The sequence below is a fragment of the Sander lucioperca genome, chromosome 10, assembly GCF_008315115.2.
Source record: "Sander lucioperca isolate FBNREF2018 chromosome 10, SLUC_FBN_1.2, whole genome shotgun sequence".
Lineage (NCBI taxonomy): Eukaryota > Metazoa > Chordata > Actinopteri > Perciformes > Percidae > Sander > Sander lucioperca.
The window spans coordinates 18,181,761-18,198,553 of NC_050182.1; the positions used below are offsets into that span (position 1 = coordinate 18,181,761).

General features: G+C 41.1%; 1 protein-coding gene across 6 annotated transcripts in view; it reads right to left on the bottom strand.

Moving 5' to 3' along the window:
* cep192 (centrosomal protein 192) overlaps positions 1–16,793 on the bottom strand; it is a 91,223-nt gene that overhangs the window by 48,913 nt on the left and 25,517 nt on the right. For all 6 annotated transcript variants that reach the window (XM_036006060.1, XM_031289831.2, XM_036006062.1 and 3 more), the window contains 5 exons: positions 16,428–16,612; positions 9,443–9,565; positions 4,791–5,052; positions 1,661–1,810; positions 1,492–1,556 (listed from right to left, as the gene is read on the bottom strand). In XM_036006060.1, the coding sequence (XP_035861953.1) occupies positions 1,492–1,556; positions 1,661–1,810; positions 4,791–5,052; positions 9,443–9,565; positions 16,428–16,612 (785 nt within the window). The remainder of the gene's footprint in view (positions 1–1,491; positions 1,557–1,660; positions 1,811–4,790; positions 5,053–9,442; positions 9,566–16,427; positions 16,613–16,793) is intronic.

Consider the following 16,793-nt stretch of genomic DNA (forward strand, 5'->3'; position numbering starts at 1 on the left):
TGCTGAGACTTAGGGGTATGTTAGCGTCTATACTTACAATATAGCAGTTATATTATATTACATTATGACAAACCAGGTCAGCATTTCCCCTAGGTTGACTGCTTCGGGGCGGCGAGGACCGGGGGGGTGTATCACTATTCTGACCACTTGCAGACAAGCAGAGCATTTAAAGGGCTATTTGTTAAACAGTCTGGCGCAGTGCTCACGCCACATAAAACACACCAGGGCTACATCACTTCCAGCTAACTTTAGAACAATAAGGGCAAAACAGCATCACTGATCGGTTTTAACCAAATATTCTCTGGTCTAGCTCAGCAAAAAAACTAAAACTAAAACAGTGAGTTGGTCAGCATGTTCGCATGTCGTTCACTACCGAGCCCGTTAACCGGTACCAAGAACGTTATCTTCACCAGTCTCTCCTCTGCTCCGTTCTCCGCTCCGTGTGTGCAGTGTGATGCTGCGTGGGTAAGCGTTGCTTCCATGCTCAGTGTAGCAGCTTCACTTGATTACAATGGACGCCAGGGTTTCCCCCAGCACTTTGCAGCTTAGGCGGCCGCCTAAGCGAGACACGCCTGCCGCCTTAAAAAATGTATATGAACGATATCCGCCGTGTTACTCTGTCCTGTTTTCTCCCTTTCGATCAACATTAAGGCTTGTCAGCTTGTCCGGGACAAGTGGATTTTTTTGTAGGGCAAGTGGAAGAGAAATGTACTTGCCCCACTGGACAAGTTAAAACTCAAACAAAATTAAATGCCATTTTACTTCACGTTATGTGCCACTCATTACTAATGTTGGGTACTGAACAAATAACGTTGGTACTACCGAGGACGGATTCACTTTAACTCAAACGGTGCCAAATTTTGGTGCGCGAGAGCATATCTGACGTCTCTGCATCTTGACAGAGAGCGGATCTCCGACTGCCCTGCCCCACACACACACACACACACCTGTGGTGCCGACGGAGCGAAACAACGTTGACTTTGTTACAGTCACAGTGACGGCAATGCCGGTAAAGCGGTTGCAAGTGTGTTTACACTTTTCAAAACTCCACGCAGACAGCATATATAACAGTGAGGTGAAAAGCTGTCACGGTATGGGTTAACGTTAGACTTCCTCCGTTACAGGCAGGAACCACTGTGTTCACTATGCCCTATTGACTGACTGATAGGCTGAGGTTGTCAGTCATACCCCCCCCCGTCAGATGGCTTGGTGAAACGCAAGAGCAGACGATATTAATGATCGCGTGGAATTTTAGCAGCAGCGCTCATCATTGGTGCGCAGCTTAAGAATGAATATAGGGGAAACACTGTTTATAAAAATATTGGCCGATATACATTTATCGAAATTTTTTTATTCCATAGCATGCCGCTGCAGAATGAATATAGGGGAAATGCTGAATGTAATCCAAGTGAATTCGATTATTTTTAGTATATGGTAACAGATTTATGTTCATCGGGTATTGGCTGGGAAAAAAATAGGGCTGTTGTATACCTGCATAAATTGGTGCTCCTTCTCAAATTCCTCCTGATCCTGAGCTATCTTTTCCAAAGCATCACCTACAAAAGGGGAATGAAATTGACCAAAAGAGTTATTCTGCACAAAAAACATACATTAGATGAATCTCGTAGTATTACAATAAAGCTGTGGACTTGGTACATACAGGCAGGAACAAAGTTCTCAGTCTGAAACTGGCCAACAATCTCTGATGCCTTCCCATCAACCTCTTTCTCAAAGGAGGAGTAATATGCCAGGTCTGTCACCCACTGCCCTTCTTCATTCTGGTACACAACATTTTGAGTGGCATTGGCACCTGAAGAGACGAGCAATGCTGTTAATACACTATAAAACAGAATTAGAGATGCAGCAGTCAAACCCGGCCGGTTGTCAGCTGATACGTGTTGCATGATGGTTTTACGTCACGCGCACACAGTGGCACAGACAGTAACAATTGTGTTGCAATGGTATGAGATTTTCACAATAACTGTCATAGCAAATATCATGGTTTTATGGCATATTATTATCAGTTACAATTAACCTTAAAAGGAATGAAAACAGAGGTTTATTTATTTTTTTGCTTTATTACAAGTAGTGCAGTGCCCGTTGAGAACGTGCCTGTGCGCAACAGGACGAAAGCTTGGCCTGTGGTATTTCTGCTTGCAGCTTTCTAGAGAACTGCTCTCTAACACTGGGATTCCTTGCGTCCTGTGCAATACATGCCACGACATAGTTGCGTCCCCTAGCAATGCAAGAGTAGAAGGGTCATTTGCAACACCTTGCTATTTGGGACCAGGCTATTTCCAGGAAAAAAATGTGTTCAAGTGTCCAAAATCTCCGGTCTCTCTTCATTTGTGTGTGGGTTCTACTCCCGCTTGCACCCGCAAACACTCTGACCAGTGGGAGAATGTAACTAAGTACATTTACTCAAGTACAACTAACTCAAAATTGTATAGTGCAATGCTTGAGCATTTCTTTTTTTGTGCTACTTTATAGCTCTAGTTTCTTTGCAGATTAAGATTATTAATATAATCAACTAATAAATGATAATGTATTATAAATTAAACTACCAAGCAGAATATAAAATAATGAATCCCCTTCACCTTTATCAGCTGCAACATTTAAGTGATTAACACATGAATGCATCACCAATTGTAATTCAGCAATCTAATATGTATACGAATCTCAAATTTGCCATTCTGGATGATGAGTACTTTTACTTTCAGTTGGCTACTTATATTTTGATGCTAATACTTGTGTACTTACTTAAGTGTGATTTTTAATGTAGAAATTGAGTATTTTGACAATGTAGTGTTCTGAGAGAGGCATGCCAACGTTAGGCTAAAGTTAACTCCTTAGCAGCTATCACTATGCAGCATTTTCCCCGCCAATGTATGGTCTTTAGTAGGGCTGTCAAACGATATTTTTTTTAAAATCGCAATTAATCGCCAAATTTCTATAGTTAATCACAATTAATCGCATGTTTTATCACATGAATAAAATTGTATTATTTTGCATTTCAGAACTGTTTTGAAGTACATATTAACAACGGAAAGCCATTCTTACCAGTGTATCTTAATTGGAAATCAAATTAATGCAAAGAAAGTGACTTTATGAACTTGACTTTAAGATTTGTATTTGTTTATTTTTTATTTACTGTAAACAAAAGAAAAATGTGTGAATCTGTCATTATTGCACAATTCCTCCAAATACCTAACCTAACTGAGGTGTAACACTAACACTTTGCTTATACAGTACAAACAAAATGGTCCAAAAATCAGATGCCACAGCAGGACATTTGTAACCTTAACGTTTTTCTAATAAGGAATGTAACAATTCTCCTGGACAGAAAAGGGGGTGGACAATGTCCCAAATGACAAAAACAGTCAAAAAAACGATACAAACAACACAGTCCTAAAACCGTATGCTGATATACACATATACATATACATATATGTCAATATAGTGTGCAGTAACTCCTAAATAATGCTGATTACTCACTGACGTCCAGTGATCACCGGTTAATGAGACAGTGTTTGCACTCTGCAGCAGTTCCAGTTGGGCTGCTTTCTCTGTGTCGTACAGGCTGTGTATGGTGAAACTACGGTCCCCCTCGAGAACTTTTTAAAAGTAAACTTTCCATTCAGAATCTTATTAGCATCCATTTCTGCGTCTCGCGCTCGCCATCCACTCAAAACGTAACGTTAGCCTACTACTCTTTGGCCGACTCCAAGCCCAAACAAGTGCAGCGTGCCTGTTTTGTTTCTGGTCTAGCTACATCCGGTGTGGTGCTGTAGTTTTTCTAACGTTACTAGTTGTTGCAACAGCATGTGAAAAAAACTACAAAGTTTGCTAGGCCAAAAAGAACGTTAATCTAGCGATAAAAAAAATTTACGCCGTTAAAATGGGTTTGCGTTAACGCCGTTAATAACGCGTTTAACTGACAGCACTAGTCTTTAGCAAACAAAATGGATGAACTCCAGCTGCAGATCATCACAAATAAATGGATTATGGACTGCAACATCATGATTTTAACTGAAACATGGTAACAACAGCGCTGTGCAACAGCATGTGCATGTTTCGCCATGGTTGTCTTTTATGGACGATGCGTGTGACATCATAAAAGCAAGAAACACGAGTGTAGATGACCTTAGTCACACAGTTGACTACTCACTCACAAACCCTCAAACACATTGGCCAACTCTGGCAGACTTGCTCCCTCCTCTTTTTTTAACATGAAATCTTAAAAAAAAAAAAATCTAATCATTAGATTAGATTTTTTTTTTTTTCATCATTAGAGCCCTGGATAGATAAATAGTTGATTCTATAATAGGCCTGCATACACCTGTTTTCTTGGGAAAGTAAAACATGTTAGGTAAAGTGGGATATACTAAAATTCTAGTTGGATTTTATTTGTACAAAAAAAGCTCTGTCCGGTAACATGGAAGCCTTTTTTATTTTTTATTTGTTTGAGTTGAGTGAGAGAAGGTCCTGTAAGCTGGTGCAGTTTTGGAGAAAATGTTTAAATGTCTAATTTAATAGTTTAATTGTGCAGATACCATTACATTTTCTATTAAATAAAGTTTATAAAATTGTTTGCTTATGTGTCAATTATAGTTCTTAAAAAGAAAATTGTAATTAGGCAAAATCTGAATCGGCTGGTCAGCCTTTTAAAAAGATTGGAAATGGTCAAGAAAATTGCAATCTGTGCATCTCTACACAAAATGTGTTAAGTTTCATCACCTTTTATCAACTCAGTAAATGTCTAAGGCCTAAACATCAAAGATAAAGCCAACCTTGTTGAAACTCCAGCTCGTCTGGGCAATTGTTCCACCCATCATCTGAATCTTCTTGTTCCTGGTGGAAGCTCTGGGAGAAATACTTGGGCTCCAGAGAGGTGGAAAGGGGATTGTTGTCATCCTCACTGGTACTGCCTGAGGACTCTGCAGCAGTCACATCACCACAAGGCCCTCCCCTTAAGCCCAAGGAAGGTCTGGCACCATCAGGCTCATCTACTCCATCATCATCCTGCTCGTCATTGGATTCTGGCAGGAGCACCTGAGGATGGGTTGGATGACAAAGGTATAGAGACTGCATAATATGGCGTTTTTCCATTACATGGTACCTGCTCGACTCGCCTCGCCTCGCCTCTACTCTACTCTACTCTACTCTACTCACTGTGCGTCCGTTTTCCGTTGCAGATTTTAGTACCGCCTCAGCGTGGCTGGTCGTTATGCCGTATCGATGCACACACCAGCACACAAGTATAAACATCAGGCCACTTGAGTTTGTTTTACAGTTCTGTGGAGGCTCCACACAGAGCTTTCTCTGTAGCCTGTGTAGCCTATGTAAAAGTGGCCTGATGTTTATACTTGTGCGCTGGTGTGTGTGCGTGGAGCCGGCCATGTGTGTGTGTAGTTAGGCTACGGCAAAAACTCTGCCGGAGCCTCCGCAGAACTGTAAACAAGTGGCGCCGCAGTAAACTACTGTGACCTAACGCAACACACACACAGAATGTGGAAGGTGTTGGTTGCCAGAAGACACATTTTGTTTCAAATGAAGCTGGAGGCAGCAAAAAAAAAAAAAAAAAACAGCTGGCTAAACTGTTTAAAAATAGCGGGTTTGTTCAGGACACCCCCGTCTGACGCTTTCACGTCACCTTTTCGGCTCGCCTCAGCTTGCGTGGAACCTCGACTGAGGTGGTACTAAAAAAAGTACCTGTTAGCAGGTACCAGGTACTTTTTTTCGTAATGGAAAACCAAAAAAGGCGAGTAGAGTCGAGGAGAGTCGAGCAGGTACCATGTGATGGAAAAGCGTCAATAGAGGTGTGAATCTTCACTGATCTCCCGATTCGATTATCATGTCAGCGATTTGATATCTCGATGCATTAAATACATTTTTCTATTAAAGCCATATAGGATATTTAATTCATAGCTTTTCAAGCATCAAAAACAAAACATTCTGCAGTGCTCTAATACTAAATAAATTGGATACATAAAACTACAGCACTGAGCGCATGGCACTTCCTGAATGTGCAACACATAGCAGAATATGTAAACAGAAAGGTTGTTAGGCCTACATTAAATTGTAAACAGAAATAATCAATTATGGCCTGGTCGATTATCGATGCAGCATCGGCCATGTCCACGATTCAATGCATCGATTATTTGATTAATTTCAACGCCTCTACTGCATAACAATGTAAATTTGTTTTGGATACTCTGTTTGGATTATCACGGTTTTTTCCAGCCCATCTAACTCAAAAGCTTTTTTTTAATGACAAAGCTATTGTTTTATCAGCCAATACTTTGATGAGCTTATACCAAGCAAAATCCAGTAAGGAGGCAATAGGTGAATAACACATTAATTGAGCAACTAATTGCAATTAATCGGGAGGTAAATGAATGTGCGTTTGTCACAAGGATTAAAATTAGCACCCACCATTGAATCACTCAGTCTAAAGGCTGCTTAAAAGCAGCGGGGATAAGTAGTTGGGCTCTGGTTTGCATTATGTGCATCAATCTACATACCACCCATGCCGTCCAGCTGTGTGTGTGTGTGTGTGTTTGTGTGTTTGTCAGACTGTTAAAGTTTGATGACTATTAAAGTGCTGACTTAAAAATAATCTACAGTCCTGTAGGCCAAGGACAGAAGCCAGATGAGACAGTTCAGGAAGAAAGTGAGGGTCAGTCTCAGACTCAACAAGAAGAGAGATTTTACAAGTTATTCAAATATTAAGGGTATTGGAACAAATTAAATTAATTCAGTTTTTGTTCTTTTTCATATTTGTTAGCAAAGCAAGCACAGAGCAAGTAGCTTTGACCCAGCATTGCTCAAAAGCCATAGCTGACTCATGAATATGCCTGGTGTGATTTTGTATGTACTCTGCAGAAAACAATCCCTCACATCATGTTCATTTTAAATGTATTTGTAAATGTTTTTTTCCTGGATTCAATCCAGCTCTGTGTCATGGCAGTGTGGGCAGCAACTGAGTGTGCCTTCCTTCAGTGGTGCCAGCACACAAAGCTCAGAGCAGCTATGGTCTGAACCTAAACACAGCCTACACAAACATGACACAGAGCTGGATTGAAATCTGCAAAGTATCCCTTTAAATGTGCAATATTACATGTTCCATCCACTACAGTAAGGACTTTACAGTGGAGCTGCCACACTCTTGATGTCTAGTTAATACTTTATTCTGTTGTAGATTGCATCTTCAAGATTGCCTTCTCCATGTACTTTGCCAATAGGTGAAGTTGTTCCAAAGCCCATACTAGGGATACTAGTTTAGATTCTTTTTAACTCTCTGGTCTTCATCGCTATAGCGCTTAAAACCCAACTTGCTAGCGCAGTTAAAAAAATAGATTGTATAGCCTATTTTTCTTTAACTACGCAACAAGCTTTTTAAATTTCTTTTTTAAAAAGTGGCTATATGTAACTTTTAGTTTGTGTTGATTCCAGCAGCCGCTTTGGACAAAAATGGTGGAGTTTTTACCAAAGAGCTTTTCTTTACGGTGTTTTACTGCCCACTGTAGATTACTGAGTTAGCGTTACCGGGAGGTCATACAGTATCTTGCTCAGACAGAAAATTCTTCATTTACAATAAGAAAATGCGTTACAGATGCATTATTGCATTTCAAGTGTTGCATACAGTAACTAAGCCTTCTTTGGATGTCTTGTGAGCAAAACCTGGTATCCCTGTCACTGTGTCACGTACCAAAGCATTAAGAGATTATTGTAGCAACCAACGCAGTAATAACTTATGTAGCGCATTTCATGAAACCCAAGGACACTTTACACAATTGTAGGGGGACACGGGAAAAGAAAATAGTAGGCTAACACAAATACGGACTAAAAGGAATAAAACGTCTGGTTAAACGGAAGGGGGACGTAATTTAAAGGGATACTTCACCGATTTAGCATTGAGCTTTGTATCAGTAGAAACATGGTAGTATTTTCGAGTGACCGTGCTTCCCTTCCTCATGTCCCCCTGACGAAAGAGATATCTGTATTGTGGGTCTGGAAAAAATCTTCCGATGATGTAAAACTACGATGTTTGCGTCATCGGAAGATTTTTTGCCCAGAGGCAATGGACTACAGCCAGTAGTAGGAGCTACTTCCGCATGTTTTCAACCCGCCCATAGAGGGTTGGACTGTCGTCTTTCTCCGAAGATTTCCGAAGCAAAACGAGCGTCAGCCATCTTGAATCTTCGCTAAACTGGCTTCTCAGCAGAAATCTTTTACAACAATTATGTGCATTCAAACTACCGCACATGTGTACCACTGGGATACATTGGTACAGATCGGAGAATATGCAGGAAACTTTATTACACACAGGATACTCGACACAGTGCGCGAGCTTCGCCTGCAACGGAGACCAGCAGCTGAGCCTGCGGTCTCGCTAGCCGGTACGGTGATATCTTCAGCGGTGAAGCGCAGAACGGACGGGGCTGGACTATGAGCTAGCTAGGTGGAAAACTAAAGCTAGCCGGCCACCTGTTCCATCAACCCTGCTTGCAAGTGGCCGCTCATTAGACAACAAACTGGACTACATCCAACTTCAGCGAAACTAACGCGAGTTCAGAGACTGCTGTGTTTTTGTTGTTGTGGAAACATGGCTGAACAACAGTGTACCGGACTATCCAGCTACCAGGCCTGCTGCTCTGTCGCCGGGTAAGACTAGTCGAGGTGGAGGTGGGCTGCGTTACAGACAAATGTAATCTGATTACAGTAACGTGTTACATTTACTTTGTAACCCCCAACACCGATTACAACATAGTTAAAATCATGGGACTTATTGCCCTCAATAATAAACAGGGACATACACTATAGCCATTTTTCTGTTCTGGGAGTCTCTTTCAGTCCCCAGAACTTTGAGGAAACTAGAAGGTTCCGTCAGCCCATTGTTGTGCATGTTTCCTCCGTGGTCTAAAGAACCGTGAAGATTAGGCAAATAGGGCTGCTGGGGGTTGCAAGGGGGAACACACTCTGCAGCCTGGTGTTTTTCTTTTTTTTAGATGAAAGAAAAAAACACTGAACTGCAGGCTGCAGAAAAAAACACTAAAAAACACACACAAAAAGCATTGCTTTTGTGTCACTGTGCTAAGAAGCAAAGCAAAAGTTTAACTTTACTTTAAATGTTATCAATCAAACCTCTCGTTCTAAAATGGTCATAAATTAATTTGAGAGTAGTCCACTTTTTTTTTAAAGATTGCTGCACCAGCAATAAATGAAAGGCAGATTCTGTCTCCACAAAATTATCTTTTGAGTATTTGATGGTTACCATTTTGTTCCTTTCTTCCTTAAAATAGAAGGCCGGTATCACCATCATTTATTTGAAGTAATATTATACATTATAATAAAATAAATATATGCACGGAATACCCCAATTAAAATGATGAGTCGGGCTGTTATAGTTACATTAGAGTTGTCATGCATCTGTACTCACCAGTGCCTCCTGTCGGTCCAGGACCATGCTCCAGTTGACAGGAGAAAACCTCTGAGTTCCCCCTGATGACCCAAAAGAAGAGCTGGCCTCTCCTATTCCTACAGGACCCACACGGTCACCCATCTGCAAAAAATTGTGTAAATCAAGCAGCAGATCTAAAAAACTATTTAGATGTAAAAGTGAAAAACTAGAATATAACATCACCACTCATTTTACATGCAGTTTAGCAACAAAACAAAATGCTGAGAGAACATTACTATGTTATTTCTTTTTGGTTTTGAGCAGTATGCATCCCCACTAACGTGGAAAAAAATTAAACAGTAAGTGTATACAGCGTGTCGAGGGAATGTCTCCTGCAGCGGGGAGTCAAAGGCAGAGGAGGGACCGCAGTGTTCGCCAACGTTAGCTTCTTGTCTCATCTGGGGTCTGATAAACAGTAAATTCATCAAATTCAGTACCCATAATGCTATTTCCCAAGCTACTGTAGCTGTCATATTTCATGAGACCTGCATGAGCGTGGTTTTCATGGTAAAACAGCGGTCAATGCTCGCACTGTTGTTTATTTGGTTGTCATCATGACATCCTGTCACTGTTTCAGTTGCTCACCATCAAAGGGTAGAGAGCAGATGACTTTGACTGAGTTTACTTGAGTTCAGTGTAGGAGACGGCTCTGCAGAGTCGTGGAATTGCGACTTTATGACATTTCATAAAATGCTAAAGGAGCGGCGGTAACTATTTTGTAATGCTAAATGTATATAGCATAAACACTGTCTATTCTATATTTATGTTCTTGACTGTTGCAGTACTTTGCTTTATTATTTTATCCCACAAACCCTGAAAACTGCAGTCATTAAGCCACTCTTAAAAAAGAACAATTTAGATCCTTGAAAAAGCATTTTTTCAACAACTCAACCTTTTCTTGTCACTAAACTACAAGTTTGATGCAGCACCAGTCGGGTTTTTCGACCACACCACAGCACTGAGACGGCTCTTGTTAAAGTCTTTAATGACATCCACTTAAACACAGATAGTGGCAAAACTTCAGTCTTAGTATTACTTGATCTCAGTGCTGCATTTGATACGGTCGACCATGACATATTACTAGACCGATTGGAAAACTGGGTTGGCCTTTCTGGCTCAGTACTAAACTGGTTTGAATCCTATTTAAAAAATAGGGACTACTTTGTGTCTATAGGGAATTATGCATCTGAGCATACTAACATGACGTTGGAGTTCCCCAAGGCTCAGTTCTGGGGCCTCTTCGGTTTAACATCTACATGCTTCCACTGGCTCAGATTATGGAAAACAACAAGATTAGTTACCATAGTTAAGCAGACGACACACAAATTTACATAACCTTAACGCCTGGGGACTACCGTCCAATACAAAAACTGACTAAGTGTATTGAACAAATTAACGACTGGATGTGCCAGAACTTTCTTAAATTAAATGAAGAAAAAACTGAGGTGGTTGTTTTTGGAGCAAAAGAGGAACGATCGAAAGTCAGTGCTCAGTTTCAAATGTCAATGTTAAAAACAACAGACAAAGCCAGAAATCTTGGTGTAGTCTTGGACTCAGACCTGAATTTCAACACTTGCCACATTAAGACTAACAAAATCAGCCTATTATCACCTTAAGAATATATCAAGGGTTAAAGGACTTATGTCTCAGCAGGATTTGGAACAACTTGTCCATGCTTTTCTTCAGTAGACTTGACTATTGTAACGGTGTCCTTACAGGTCTACCTAAAAAGTCAATCAGACAGTTGCAGCTGATTCAGAATGCTGCTGCTCGAGTTCTCACGAAGACCAAGAAAGTGGATCACATCACTCCAGTTCTGAAGTCTTTGCACTGGCTTCCTGTGCCTCAAATAATTGATTTCAAAGTACTTCAAAGTAGTTTATAAATCCCTAAATGGTTTAGGGCCAAAATACAGTATATTTCGGATCTGCTACTGCACTACGAACCACCCAGACCTCTCAGGTCGTCTGGGACAGGTCTGCTTGTTGTCCCCAGAGTCAGAACTAAACAGGGGGAAGCAGCGTTCAGTTTTTATGCTCCACATATCTGGAACAACCTCCCAGAAAACTGCAGGTCCGCCGCAACTCAGTTCTTTTAAATCAAGGCTGAAGACCTTTCTTTTTGATGTTGCCTTTCTTTAATTTCTTATACGGCACTATGAATTTTAGTAATAGTAATTGCACTTTATGTAAAGTATATAATGTGTGTGCACTAAATGTAGCCTGTCTCGAATGTCGCTTGTACATAATGTCATTTTTATATAAGTCGTTTTCATATATTTTAAATGTGTAACACCACTTGATCCATGGTGAAAAATTGTTTCGTTTCACTATATACAGTGTATATGGTTGAAATGACAAAACCCACTTGACCACTTGACTTATTCTCGTAAACAGTTTTTATTTTTTCGTATTTTATCTGTTTTTATTAAAAAAATATATTTTTCATTCGTTTAATGTTTTATGTAAAGCACTTTGAATTGTCTTGTTGCTGAAATGTGCTATATAAATAAAATTGCCTTGCCTATTCATTTCCTTTTAATATGTGTATTGTATGTGCCAAACACCAAGGCAAGTTCCTTGTTTGTGAAAACTTACTCTGCAATTAATCTCATTCTGGCAAACAGAAAGTAATTAAGGTGTACAAAATTGATGTCTTCAATATGCACTAAATTGTGTATGAAATATCCCAAAACTGCATGAATAAACCTTTGTCACTGCAGATAAAGCACAGATGTCTGACAATTAATCAGGGATGCAAACTTATTAGGGGTGAAAAGGTGAGAAAGATGCAAACCCCGTAGAAGGGGTAGTATGGGCAGAAAAGTGTCACTGGAAATTTGAAAATAATTGTATTTGAATTTCTATTGCTCAATTAGAATAATTGCATTAAAGGAGAACTCCAGGCAATGTTTACGCAAATCTTGATCGCTATACGTATGTGAGTACTGTCGATTGCAAAAAAAAACGATCCAAATCGGTGATAGCAACATGGAGCTGCTGCAGCTAATGCCGAGAGCTCCCACTTAGCTAAAACGGCAGTTTTGGGGGCATATTATAAAGAGTGCCTTTGTGCCTCTTAACAGACAAAATGCAATTAAAATGTCTGTGCAACATGAACAGGGCCCTTACATGACAACAAGATGCGTTTTCAACTCAGATATTGTTTAAATTCACCTACCCTGTTAGCTGCTAGCTGCCGTCTGGGATGAGTGAGTGTGTTCAGCCAGGCTTCGGTAATAATCATCAAGCAGCAGTTCCGTGTGTATTTGTAGCATATATCTATTTTGTGTGCAATCTATCTGGTGTTGGTGAATAGTAGTCTCTGCAGTGGCGACCTGTGTGTTAGTTGCCTTAGCCAGGCTAGCAAGCCCGACCAGCATCCTTCTACTTCCTCCCCGCCTTCTCCGCCTGCCGCGGCCGACAACAATCCACGGGCGCCCGCTGGTCTGGTGGATGTCCTCCAGAGGACAGTTCATGCTTCCGCGGTGAAATTTTTGCGCCGAAAAAAGTTTATTTCCCCTTCAAAAATAGGTAATTGAGCACTGTAGTGGCAGGGCTCTAGAGTGCAAAATTTGTAAGGGTGCAACTAAGATTTTTCCTAGGTCGCACCGGTGCACCCAACGTCCTCGCATCCGCTGCCTCTCCACGAACGAAGCAATGTCGTTTATATCAATATGGTTTAATGTTGCGTTACGCGACCCATTCCTTCTGTAAAGCCGTGCCTGTGTTTGGATCTCTCCTCCGCGCAGCCCCGCCCCCATTCACTGCACTCCACGGCACCCCTGCAACATGGAGAGAGACAGCGCCGCCGGTCCAAACTGCTGACATTTGTCTACAGTTTTAATTGTTATTAACACAGCTATATATTAAATATGAGAGGGGAAACCTGTATTGGTACCAGTGTTTTCGCTGGTAACTCTCTGTTATTGCGGCTGCCACGGCGAAAAACACATTAGAAGTTATTAAATGCAACTAACTTCAGTTCATTGAGTAGGCTAATAGCGTGTGAGACGGAGCCTGCTGGACCTGGGCGAGAGATGTGACGGCCAGAAAATCGTAGTTCATAAAAATGCAGCACAGTGACGATACAGACATTTCATAGCCTACACAAGATGTATGCAAAGCCGCTGACCCGCCAAAGCGCATTCGACCCGTGCTGGACCCATTCATAATGAGTCAGCCGTCACTCTATTAGTAGCATACGCTTCAGTCCATCGCACTCCACCTCTCTCCCTCTGTCTCCCTTTGTCTTTCTGTTTCTTTTTTTTTTTTTTTTTTTTTTTAAAGATTTCGGCCTTTATTTTGATAGGAAAGCTGAAGACATGAAATGGGAGAGAGAGGGGGGGAATGACATGCAGGAAAGGGCTGCAGGTCGGAGTCAAACCTCTATATATACCAACTGAGTAGGGCTGCAACATCGAATCGATAAAATCAATAAAATTCGATTATTAAAAAAGTTAGCAACGAATTTCATTATCGATTTGTTGTGTCGCGCGACACGCCACTCAGTCGCGGAGATAAAAGCAATTGAGTTGAGTGCCATGCGGAGCGAAAGAAAAGAAAAAAGAGCAGAGCGGGGGTAGAGGAAATACGGCGAGAGACCGGAGAGACCCTTAACGTTGTTCTGAAACACATGGCGGAGGCAGAGAAATCAGTACGACCTAAGTCATCCAACGTGTGGGAGCATTTCACACTAAAATCGAAAACGTGTTAATTGCAAGATAAGCAAAAGCGACACGGCATGGCACGGGCGCACCACGGTGATGATTCAGCACCTAAAACGTAAACATGTTGGAGTCCTTGATGAGGAGGAAGGGAGTTCAACAGCAGGGTAAAGTCACTACACAATCCTACTTTTGTTCCGTTCTGAAGTGAGGAACGTAACGTCCCTCCAGTGGTGCTGGTGTTTACTCGTTATCCAGCTTGACAAGCATGACAAGCTAGCGTTAGCTCGTTAATAACAGTAGTAAAGCAGGACTAAAGACACGTTTTTATTCACTCGCCTTTTTTGGCCCATTCATTTTTCAATCTATTGTCATGTATATATTCTGTGCTTTGTCCCATATCAGTTATTGTTGACAAATATATTTGTGCGTGTTGTACTTTTTAATTTCATTTTAAAGTTCTTTTATAGCACTTGGTCATCTTAAGCTGTGTTTAAATGTGGTGTACAAATGAACTTAACTTGCACTTACTACAATGATGGTAATAATTTAATGAATAAGCTTTAAGTGGACGTGTGTGTGTGTGTGTGTTCTTTGGGTTACTTACCTTTACACAACTATTAACTAAAACAACAAGTATGTATGCAAGTATGTATTGAGTTGATGTAAATTAATGCTTTTTTGTTTTTTTATCCGATTCATCGAAAAAATAAACGACAGATTAATCGATTATTAAAATAATCGTTAGTTGCAGCCCTACAACTGAGCTATCCGGGCGTCCTCTCTCTCTTTTAATCAGTCTGTTATTGTTGTTGAAAACAAGTGAAGGAGCTTTCTCAGAGATATATATATATTTTCTTTTTAATATATCCTAGGCTATTTATTTCAGATAACTTTCTGAATGTGTTGCAGCTGTATATTTTCAAACTGGTAAAGGAAACCCTATTACTTTATTTACTACTACTACTACTACTACTACTACTACTTTTATTTAAATCACAATCTGTTTTAATAAAAGAGCTTGTGAAAAGTGGCTTTGACTTAAAACTGAACATTTAGCCCACTTTGTAATAAAAAAATAATACAGAGCTATATATCGTGTATCGCCATTCAGCGTTAACGGCGACGCAAGGCAAAAATTTGGGTGCACCTAAATTTTGTGCTGGTGCACCTAAATAAAAAAGTTAGGCGCACCAGTGCAACCAAGGCAAAAAGTTAGTCTGGAGCCCTGAGTGGTTAGGATCATATCAGTGACTATGTAACTACATGGAAATGGGCCAAATGATGCCTGTTTCTTGTACAGTAATAGCGCTACTGAAGGCTAGCTCTAGCTCCATAGTTACGTTACTCCAAGCTTCTTCCCTTGTGAACACTTCCGCTCTTCACTCTTCATACACTACGCTCCGATCTGCACACTACTGTTTACCTTTTCCTGCTACAACTGAATTCCCATGGGACTTCAGCGCAAGACTACAGCCAGCCTTCTGTAATGCTGTTACTTTACAAGAAACAGGCATCATTTGGCCCGTTTCAATGTAGTTACATAGTCACTGATATGATCATAACCACTACAGTGCTCAATTACCTATTTTTGAGGGGGAAATAAACTTTTTTCGGCGCAAAACTTTTGCCACGAAAGCATGAACTGTCCTCTGGAGGACATCCACCAGACCAGCAGGCGCCCGTGGATTGTTGTCGGCCGCGGCAGGCAGGGAAGGCAGGGAGGATGTAGGATGCCGGTCGGGCTTGCTAGCCTGGCTAAGGCAACTAACACACAGTTCGCCACTGCAGAGACTACTATTCACCAACGCCAGATGGATCGCACACAAAATGGATATATATGCTACAAATACACACGGAACTTCTGCGATTTTCACAAAATTGTGATGGCCATCGTTCGCTTAAACCTTGTCAAGCTATTATCATATAAAACAATTAAGAGTACCATAGTGATGGGCTGGTCTGGGTCTCAAAAGTCCAGGGCAAATGGTTTACCCCAGTCCATCCCTGAGTTTAAGGCATGCATGCTTACATACAAGCCAGAGTGTTTTCCCCCTATCCTAGAATAGATAAGCGGTGTAGCCAACTATACTTGCTGACATAGGCGTTGTGGAGATAGACTTGGCAATGCGAGTCTAGGATTATCATAACGCTACTGTAAGAGATTCTTACCAGCAGTCAAAAACTGAACTCCCAGAGGCAGCCTTCTTTAGTCTTTTTTTGCTGTTTTTTGACAACTCGGAGGGCTACATTCTCATTTCTCCGTGACTTTGTCCTCACAGTGAGCCTCATTCTTACCTCAGTATGTCCTGGCAGATTCAAATTGCCATCCTCACCAACAGCACTGCTCCCCACAATCCCCAGCCCACGCAGGACATCATACGTGGTCTGGACAACAGTCGTTGGGAGAGGGATGGTCGAAACTCCACCGTCATTTCCACTTTCCTCACTCCCGCTGCTCCCATCCCCACCTCCTCCGTCCCCTGGAGTTACACAATGACACAAAACAAACAGGTGCTCACCTAAGGATTAAGGAGACTGACAAGGTGACTAGGTGTGCAACGGATCACAAAACTCATGGTTTGGATCAGATCACGGTTTTGAGTCACAGATCGGATAAATTTTCGAATCAGCACAAAAAAGGGAGGAATTTAAATAATTTAT